Source organism: Galeopterus variegatus, unplaced genomic scaffold (assembly GCF_000696425.1).
Source record: "Galeopterus variegatus unplaced genomic scaffold, G_variegatus-3.0.2 Scaffold5936, whole genome shotgun sequence".
Taxonomy (NCBI): Eukaryota; Metazoa; Chordata; class Mammalia; order Dermoptera; family Cynocephalidae; genus Galeopterus; species Galeopterus variegatus.
In genome coordinates, this window is record NW_007732047.1 from 3,238 (window position 1) to 14,093 (window position 10,856).

The window sequence follows — 10,856 nt, forward strand, 5'->3', positions numbered from 1 at the left end:
ATTTCTGCACTGTGTAACTAGAAGCCTACTTTATCAGTGCTGCAGCCCAGACCCTGCTGAGGGCACACATGTGAATGTCATCCAACATCAAGATGGACATGGCCAAGAAGCACCCAGCTACAGTACTGCATCAATTTGATTGTACTGTACTATTTCACACATACAACATCAAATATAACATTTTGTACAATATAAAGAAAGAGACCCTGACCAGAAAATAAGCAGAAGAAAGGAAAGGTACCATCCAGTATGAGGCTGGTAGAGGAAGGAAATACAGTTAAGCATCCCCTCCTGTCCTTACCCTGCCAGCCCCTGTGACCGCCAGACCTCGTGCAGGGCAGAGAACACGTTCCCACTCGCAGTGCTGGAACCAGCCTGCATGAAAAGACAGAGAAACCCATTATCTTCTGAGCCTCCCCAACTTCAGCCGGCTCTCAGACCCCCTCAGGTGTGTGACCTCCTAGCACCCTTATCTAGGACACAGTTTCAGAATGGGGAGTTCCTTCGCAATCAGAACCTGGCTCTCGCTCACCCAGAAGTGATCACATTCAGACACGTGGGCAAGCAGTGATGTGGCCTATGCCACAGGGGAAGCTGCTTTTCAGAGCTCACCCAGATTAGTGAGATACAACCGTGTAGCAGGAAAAAGACGGAAAGCAACATGACTTGATCTGAGAAGCATGGCAAGTAATCAGTATCAATGGTACTGATGAAACTTGCCTAAGTTAGCTAATAAACACATTTAACGAAGAGTACCATGTGCAATTTAAAACATGATCAACATTCTTAGGTTTTGTCCTGCCGACTTATATACTAGAATTCTGTACTTTTCCACAAGGATAGGACTTTTTAAAAATAGTTTTAGTCCAGATATGTAATATGTGTGGCATTCTTTGAACCCTAGTTTTTTTTTTTTTAAACAAAATTTTGTAACAGTTCTGACCACTGCCCTAACGCATCCAATTAAGGACAGGCATGACCTAAGTTCAGAGCCTACAGCTTACTTGCTGCATGGCATGAAGCTAGCCCCAACCCCTCTGGGCCTCAGGTTTGTCAGTAGTAAACATACAGATTATTCCAGGCAGAGGACCTACTTATTTACATAACGTAGGTAAAAGTGATTTTGAAATGGCAAATGCTATATAGACACTGGTCACAGTGATTACTGTGGATATTGTTCTATCGATGTCGGTTTTATCCACAGGCAGTGTAGGTGCTATTATAGGTAAGTGCTAGACCACCTTTACTCACTTTACAAACCTATAAGTCCTGGCACTAAAAGATACAAGCATCTGCTATGTCTATGTGACATTTCTTTACCACTTACCTTTGCCAACATAATTCTTGTTTTTGCCACATCCAGAGGTGTGGTAACTGCAGCTGCAAACCCACCTGTGCATATAAGAATATCCAACATGCAAGTGAGATACTCTGTACTGTACCATATGATAATCTTATAATTTTTATTTTATAATTCCTCATAACTTTGCCAAAATCACTTCTTTGTCATTATGTACACTTGACTGATTCAGGAATAGGACGCACACATGCAAAATCTTTGTCTACATGCTTATTTCTCTTGCAGTGATACAGAATTGCGTAAAGGTTTAAGATAATGCTTTAACCACTCAGGCAAAAAAAAAGGGAGAGGGCACCACCGCAATATATCTTGCTCTTTCAAGGACTAGCAAACTAATAAACTGATCTGAACACGTACATGACATATGTGTACATGGCTAGACACCCACTCTCAAAATGCGAGACACGCTGCTCCTAATGCTTCAGGGCAGCCGTGCCTTTCTTTGGACCACTGTTCTTTAAACTGACTCCAAAATGCTTCCATCATTTATGCTCTGCACATAGAAAAATGGGCAAATAGAAACACATGAATCACTGGGGATTTTTGGTGTAAAGGGCTGGATTCTTCAAGTTAAGAGAAAAGCTTACTGTATTTCACAGGCTCCAGGTAACAGGCCAGTTAGAGTCACTACATTTCTAAGCTCTCTTCTGCATCTTCTTAGAGTCAGTCTTGCTTCAACAGGCATACTGCCTGATGGCTTCCTTCCTACCTTTTCTCTCATATTCTCTTTCTCTGAATATCGTGACGGCCAAATTGCCCACAGATTTTAAAAGGGTCTGTATCGATGGATAGAGAAATTGAACTTTGTTTTTGTTAATGCAAACGACAGTTTATGGTGTCAGTATTGTACTTAATATGATACGGAGATCTATTCTAAACCCCAAGAGGCCCTAAGGAGATAGAAACAGTAAATTCTAAAGGTCTTTCAAAAGACTCAGCTTCCACGAGCTCAGGGGGAAAGAGGCAGTTTTACAAGGGCTGAACACAACATGTGTGTGTGAAGGGTGCTCCAAAAATAGCACAACTTTCCAACTTTTGTGGCTTGTGAACAAGAAGGCTATTTGATCTCTGCCAAATATCTTTCTAAATATGTTGCTGAAATAAGATCATTGCACGGAACCTCCGCCATATGGTAACATTTATGATGACACTGACTTTTTAAAAGGTACACCTATTTATGCTTTTGTGTTCCATTTTTGGTTACCCATAAATGTCACACCCCTTAGGGCTAGGGAGCATCAATTAACATGAATATTAGAATCCCCTTTTCGCCACCTGTGGATTACAAATATGTGAAATGCTTTGTTTCAAATTCAAAGGTTGCCTGAAATTCAGAGACTTGCTGAACTTGGGGTATTTAAAAATTTGGTGGACCCAGTCCTGAAATCCTCTTTTAATTTTTTCTTAACCACATATTCTGCACTAGAAGAGTAAATATACTTTAATTATAGAACACAGTCCAGGAAAGCTTCACATACATCCATCAAAAAAAAAAAAAAAATCCTCAGAAAGGAAAAGGGAGAAGGAAAGAAAGGCAACAAACATTATCTCAAACTTCCCACCCTGAAATATTACATCTGATTTTGTTTCCCTCACCAGCAGCAAGGTCTAGCAGGTTCTGGCCTGAAAGAACCCTTCTTTTTTGCTGTTGTTTTTGTGGCTGGCCAGCAACAGGGATCGAACCCTGGACCTTGGCATTATCAATACCGTGCTCTAACCAACTGAGCAACCGGCCAGCCCAAAAGAACCCTTCCCTGGAGTCAGAAAGACCAAGGCTTAAATCCCTGCTCTACCACTTGACTGGCTTTAGGTAAATGATTTATTCTCTAGTTAAAGTAGCTCATGAGGTAGATAGTCCTATGACTCTACGCTACAGGTGGGAAAACAGAAGCTTATATAGGCTAATAACTCCTAGAAAGAGTGAGTGCAGGGTTGAGACTTGATCTTAATTCTGACTCCAGAACCAGAGCTCTTGGCCACTGGTCTTCTAGTGGCCTCAGTTTTTCATCTATAAAATTCAAATAGTGATACTACACAGGGATTAAATGGGTCTACGCAAAGTGTCTAGAATAGCGCCTGGCTCGCAGTAGTGCTCAAAGTAATTAGCTCTTTCCTGGGTGGGCAGAGACAATGAGTGGTTTTCTTCATAAATCTTGCCTAGCACACACAGGAGGCACTCAAAAATGCTTAATGGGTGCTTTGGACAAGTGTCTATAGTTTTTCCAGATTGAAAATTTCAACTCATCCTCCAAAAGGGAGGGAAGATGAAGGTAGAAGCTAATATCTGTGCTGTACTCACTCCATATCTGGCATGCCAGGAATGCACTAGGCACTCATTGATTATTTTCTCTCACTTGCATAGGTATTACTGTTCCCATTCTACAATAGACTTGCCCAGGATGGAGCTGGCACTCAAAGTCACGTGTATCTTGACTCCAGTAGTAGTAGTCTTTCCACTGCATGACGGCTTTCATACAGGATAAGACAAATTAAAACTTGCAGGACTGTTAAAATGCATTTTCCTATGTGGAAATGTTCACAAGCTATCTTAAACCAATTAAAAAGACCTAAAAATTGACAAGGGACATATAATAAATTTGAATACTTCAAATCAAACTTATTTTAGCCATTAGCAAAAGTTAACCATTCCTTTACTGTGGATGTCTGCCAATATTCTCTTAGAGATTTATGTTTTGTGAAGATAATATGAACAGAAGTGAGAGACAGAAACACATATGCTTACATAGGTCCTAATTTTACTGCCATGATGGAAACTGTACTAATGTAAGTTATTGATAAACCAATTTGAATGTCCTCAAATAGCAAAGATTTCCTTAATTCACAGATCTCACAATGTTTTTTTTATAAGGCTACAAGAAGGACTTGTGAAGATAATATAGTAGAATAACTGGCCAGAGTGGGGAAGAGGTAGGGACCTGAAATTTCTGTTAAAATGTAGTTATGTTCTATGTTTTAAGGGAACTGTAAGCTACTGGTAATAAATACAAGGAACATGCTAACATATCAGACAGAAAATAATTATTTGCTACAGCAACTATAGGCTGCTTTAGTGTTCAAATCACATGTGAAACCATCTTCTATGGTCTTCACTAGAGTTAGGTTTTGACTAAACGTTAGGCTAACTGCTTTGAAGGACTAGCTTCAGGGGAAACGACTTATTATAAAACCACATCTCACATTTCCTTGGGGAACAAATGCAGATTCTTTATGCTCTCACAGGCGAAGCAGCCACCTTCCTACAACAGGTCTGGCGCTGTCACGCCTGAGGAGCAGCCGAGCAGCTGGTGGGGCAGCAGTAGGGAAGCCCCAGCCCAGCCCTGGGGGCCGTGCTGCCACTTGCTGCTTCTCCAGGCCCTGCTCTCCTGACGGTCAGGGAGGAACAACAGTGCCTGCCCGCCCCTCCTCTGCGTGATCTCCCAACAAGCATCCAGGTGTGGAAGACTTCCACGACAACAACAAATGCCTTTTTGCTTGTGTTTTAAACGCTTGTGTCAGGCCTTCTCATTTGTTACCCAAATAATCCTTCGCCCTATTCTAGAATTTCAAGCCCATGAGGAGACTGAGAGCTCTCTCTCCCTACCCACCTCACCTCTCTTAGAGAATGTAAGCAGGTGTTTATTACAAGAAATTGATCAAAAAATACTAGAGTACGAGGATAACTACAGTAGCAAATGTCTTACTTAGACTGCATTATACTTTTATGTTTAGAAGTTAACTTGAAATAAGGAAGTTGGCAATGTCCTTTCTTCCCCCCTAGTTTAACCCCTGACCAGAAGCCAAGGGAATTTCTAAGCATGACAAGCCATCAACACCTTCAGTCTCAAAAAACATTTTTGGATATTTGTGCCAAGTAGTTTATAAAACAAGCATGGGCAAGGAAGACTGCCAGGAACGGCACAGAGAGTAGTTGATCTGCAATGATTTAGCCAATTTAAACTTGGAAACACACACAGGCATGAGAAATCTGATTTCTGAGTTTAGGGCAAGTTTTATCGCTGCCTTTATGGCCATGTAAGGGCAGAGAGTCTGTAAGTGCAGCGTGTACGCGCCTTAAAGGGGCTGCCCAACATGGCAAGTCATTATTCATTTCTCCATACTGTGTAGTGCTGTGTTGCAACAAACCCTTACAGAATAGCACTTTTTCACAATTTGGAATATTTTCAAGTGATGTTTATCCCTCAGAAACGTTTTAAAATAGGAACCTTGTTCCTCTGGATCAACATTTGTGCCACATAAAATTTCAAAACAAAAAAGGATATAAACAAGAAATGTATTTATCTTTTGCAAAATATATATGGATCTACTGACAATGGGTTTCTTTGAAGGCTTTGGACAAACTCCTCGAACTTATTAGAACCTCAGCTGAAAAAATAAGATCATTGTATTGGAGAAATTTAAAAAGCTACAAGCTGTAAGAGGAGATTTTTCTGTATAGTAACTTTATTAATAGGATAGTATTCTTTCAGTGTAACTGAGAAGACGAATGATTGTGATAACAGCTTATCACTTTCTGGGCGCTGGTGGTTCTTATTGAAAGAGTAATAACTCTTTACATCTGTTTGATTTGACAGACTACAAAGTACTAACACATACATTATCTCACTTAATCCCTTAAGATAGGAATGGTTGCTACCATGTTACAGGTAAGGAAACTGGCGCTCAGAAAGCCTCCAAGGTCTCACTCCTGAGATGGAAGCAGACCAGAGACTTGCCAACCTTATAAGTCATACAGCTCAGCCTGCGCTAGACGTGTGACTTCGGGCAACTCACTCCCCTCTCCGCATCCCAGTGTCACTTCTGGTGTCAGTGGAGCTCAGGCTATGATGCTGCTCCTCAGGAGGGCCACCTTCACTGAAGGGGCCTGAACAGTACGTTCCCACCACATATGGCAGATGCCTGACAAAGTTTCCTTCTGTCCCTCCTGGCAAAGTTAGTGCTTAGGGCCTATTACAGAGTAGTATTCAGAAAAAGTAACTAATGAATGCAGAATTCCTTAATAGTAACAATGTATCTGCAAGCAAATCTTTGCTTGAGCTATTTAAGGAATGGGATCAGAAGATATAGGTTCTTACTTCAACACTGAAAGTTGTGTATAGTATTGTTAACTTTAAGAAGTAGCCTTCCCTATCCAGGATGACTAAATTTCCATAATGCTCACTCCCCAGGATCCAAGAGGGAGTCAACAAAACTGCACATTTCTCTTAGGGATTGGAGAATAAAGACGCCTAACCTCTGGAAAACTAATCAGGACCACCTACTTATTTAACACAACTAATGAGTATGTGTCATGTGGAAACAATTACCCATCATAATCAGTCTGGATTAGTTTCATGTCTAGAGGCAAGATTCTTATTTTTGATGATCAATTCTATAAGCCAAATGGGTTTAATTATTAATAAAGAATCCTACGAAATGTATATTTTGTTTTCCTAATAACTACAACAAAAAACCCAACCCCACAACCATTAAACAAATTCGAAAAGAACTATTTTCCAATAAAATTGATACCCTAAACCTACCTATCTTTCAGTTTACTGGTTTTACATCTAAACAGTTTACAATTGTCTGACAAATTTTCACTTGTTTTCAACTGTAATTCTAATTTACCTTTCTTTGTAACAAAAAAAATATATATATATTTCTCTTATGGGCTTTAAAAATGCATCACTTATAGATTCGTTAAAGCAGCTGAGTTCTCATTAAAAGCTCACTGGAAAATTCATATGACTCAGTGATGGATAACATAATATTGCATATTGTCACTTTGCTCTTGCTTTAATGTCTAGAAAATGCCCAGATGTTTAAATGGCCATATTTTCTACACAGTGTGGTTTAGCCTTCAGTGAGTTGTGGAGTAGCCTCTGCTCTCCTGACACTAGTTAATCGACAGTGCTGTCAAACATGTCACACAAACCGTGAATCACTGCTTTCTGCAGAAAGTGCTTAAACCTCCGGCACAGCTCAAGGCAGACAGCTGCACAGTTAGCCCTGCACCCACAGCAACTCTCTTCCCACAGAGAACTTTATAAATCATCTTTAAGATAATCCAAGGGCCTGAGTGAAGTCTTTAATAAAGATAAAAAGAAAAAGAAAAAATTTGTCAAAACAAATTGGTTGTCTTTCAGGGAGACAGCTTTTTAGCAGTTTTTCTTCTAAGACACTTTTTTTTCTCAAACAACTAGTGGAGCTCTCTTCATCTAAACAATCCGGAATTTCCAAAGAATGTTGTTTTTGCATCGCTAATATTTTCACATTTTTCTCCCCCTCTTTGGTCTTTCCCAGTATAATATAATCCTTTGCACCTGCAAAAGCTCCACAGACTGCTGACTGCCAAGAATCCACCACATGATCCTGCCGCCAGGACCAGAGGGCCTGTGTTTAAGGAGAAAAAAAAAATACAAGTTATTAAATATTTGAATTTATCGGAACCTCCTGTGAGTTAACTCTGGGGATGGGAACTTAAGTGAGAAGCTATTTTGGTGGCATTCTTCACTGATGACATAAGTGACTTTCCCAAGGACTTAACTGCATTCTAAAATAAGTCAAAGAAACAAGGGTGATAGCTACATTAGAGTGCTCAAAGGAAACAATTTTCAGGGAGTAAGTATGATACACACACACATACGTGTGTGTGTGCACGTATCATACATACACAGATAAAAATAATGATACTATATCTTTAAGATGATGAAATATTTTTAAATATTTCCCCTATAATTCTAAATATGTAAGTACCATAATTCACAAATTAGTCCAGAATACAGAACACCAAATTCCTCAGTTCTTTTTAAAATCCTTATGCATATTCACGTTTGAAGGATGCTAATTCTGTTACCTAAGTATTAATTTTAAATTTGTCAAAACATTTTTTGTACTGTTCATGTAATATATTGAGGATTATCCAAATATCCATACCAAGTTTCAAACTGAGCAAAATGATGGCAAAGACATGGTGCCTTGCTCACCACGAGTTTATGATCTAGTGGGGGACGAAATAAAGTCACATGAAATGGTGAACAGTGCTGAATAAGGCACTGGTCTTATCTCTGATCATATATTTAAACCCACAGTTCTCACAACCGCCACCCTAAGAGTCGGGTCCTATTATCCATCTTTGAACCAGGCTTTCTAACAGCAGAGCCTGCACAATTTTTTTTTCTTAGCTTTAGTGAGGTATAATTAACATCCAATAAGCCACACACATTTAGAGTATGCAATTTAATAAGTTTTCACACAAGCACACACACATACACACACACAAAATCATGGCCACAATTAAGATACTGAATTCATCCATGACCCAAAAAAGGTGTCTCTGTGTAAAAAAAAGTTCTCTTGTGTCCTTTCTTTCCTGCCCTTCCTTGCTATCCCTAAGTAATCTGATCTTTCTGTCTCTATATTATAGGCTAGTTTTATCTTTTCTAGAATTTTTCACAAATGTAATCATACATTAATTTTTTTTAAACTGGCTTCTTTCATTCAGAATTATTTTATCATTCATCTATATCATGCAGATATCGATAGTCCATTCCTTTTTTTTTTTTCATTTTTTTCATTTTTTTTTTAAAAGATGTCCGGTAAGGGGATCTTAACCCTTGACTTGGTGTTGTTAGCACCACGCTCACCCAGTGAGCAAACCGGCCATCCCTATATGGGATCCGAACCCGTGGCCTTGGTGTTATTAGCACCGCACTCTCCCGAGTGAGCCACGGGCTGGCCCTAAATGATTTTTTGTTTGTTTTGTTTTGTTTTGTTTTGTTTTTTCCTTTTTGTCTTTTTTACTAACCGGTAACGGGATCGCAACCCTCGGTGTTGCGCCTGCTCCGCACTCAGCCAGTGAGCGGGAACCGGTCTCCACATGGGATCCGAACCCTCAGTGGGAGCGCCGCCACGCTCCCAAGCGGCACACTATAGTCCATTCCTTTTTTATTGAGGAGTAATATTCCATTATATGATGTATCATAATTTATGTATTGACCTGTTGATGGACATTTGCGATATTTCACGTTTTTAGCTATTGCAAATAAAGCTGCTATGAACATTTGTATACACGTTTTTATATGGACACATGCTTTCATTTCTCTTTGGGAAATACCTAGGAATAAAATACCTAAAAAAAACATGACTGGTATATGTTTAGCTTTTTAAGAACTGCCAAACTTTTCCAAAGTGATTGCAACATTTTACATTCCCACGAGCTCCAGTTTCTCCACATCCTTTCCAACACTCGGTATTACCAGCATTTTTTAATTTCAGCCATTCTAACAGTATACAGTAGTATTTTATTGTGGTTTTAATTCGTATTTCTCTAACAACTAATAACGAGTTTCTTTGAATGTACCTACGCACTATCCATATATCTTCTTCAGTCAAGTATCTATTCAAATGTTTTGCATGTTTTTATTAGGTTGTCTGTTATCTAAATTACTGAGTTTTGAGAGTTTTTATATATCCTCAAAGTCATTTGCAAATATTTTCTCCTAGTCTGTGGCTTATTTTTTCATTCTCCTATGTCTTTGAAAGAAGAGTTTTCAATTTTCATGAAGTCCAAATTATCCTTTTATGGATTTTGCTTTTGGTGTCATATCTAAGAAATTTTTTCCTAACCCAAGGTCACACAAATTTTTCAATCCTGTGTTTTCTTCTAGAAGCTTTATTGTTTTTATTTATATCTATCATATATTATCATTTATAGCTATACATTTTGAGTTCACTTTTATGTAGGTGGAGTATCCCTAATCCAAAAATCCAAAACACTTCTAGTCCCAAGCATTTCGCATAAGGGATACTCATCCTATGTATGGTACAAGACATGGATTGCAGTTCTTTTGTTTTGTTTTTACATATGGATATTGAATTATTCTGGCAATTGGAAATTATTGCTTTTGTGAAAAATCAATTGTCCATATATGTGGGTCTATTTCTGTACCCTTAGTTCTGTCCTCATCTCCAGGTCTATCTTGATGCAATTTCCATACTTTCTTGACTTCTGTAGCTTTATAATAAATCTTGAAATTAGGTAGTATTAGTTTTCCAAATTTGTTCTTTTTCAAAGTTGTTCTGACTATTCTAGGTTCTTTGCATTTCCATATAAATTTTGGAATCATATTATCAACTTCCACAAAATAGTCTGATGGGATTTTGATTGGGACTGCACGGAATCTATGGATCAGTTTGGAGAGAATGAAAGTATTGATAATATTGGGGTTTTTTTACTCATAAGCACGGCATACCTCTCCACTTACTTAGGCCTCCTTTCATTTTTCTCAGCACCGTTTTGTAGTTTTCAGTATACAGGTCTTACATTGGTTCTGTCAGATTTATCCCTATTTCATATGTTTTGGTGCTATTGCTATTGTGAGTGGTTATTATCTGTCTTTTAAATTTCAATTTCTGGTTGTTCACTGCTAGTACGTAGAAACTGATCGTCAACAATTGATTTTTGCATACTGATCCTGTATTCTACAACCTTGCT

General features: G+C 38.7%; 1 protein-coding gene across 1 annotated transcript in view; it reads right to left on the reverse strand.

The window, feature by feature from the left end:
- Nucleotides 1-301: 301 nt before the first annotated feature.
- LOC103605610 (S-adenosylmethionine mitochondrial carrier protein-like) overlaps nt 302-10,856 on the reverse strand; it is a gene marked incomplete at its 3' end in the record, with an annotated part of 108,356 nt that continues 97,801 nt past the window's right edge. Inside the window, exons 5-7 of the mRNA XM_008590233.1 lie at nt 7,684-7,753; nt 1,328-1,392; nt 302-375 (exon numbers count right to left, since the gene is read on the reverse strand). Of these exons, the coding sequence (XP_008588455.1) occupies nt 302-375; nt 1,328-1,392; nt 7,684-7,753 (209 nt within the window). The remainder of the gene's footprint in view (nt 376-1,327; nt 1,393-7,683; nt 7,754-10,856) is intronic.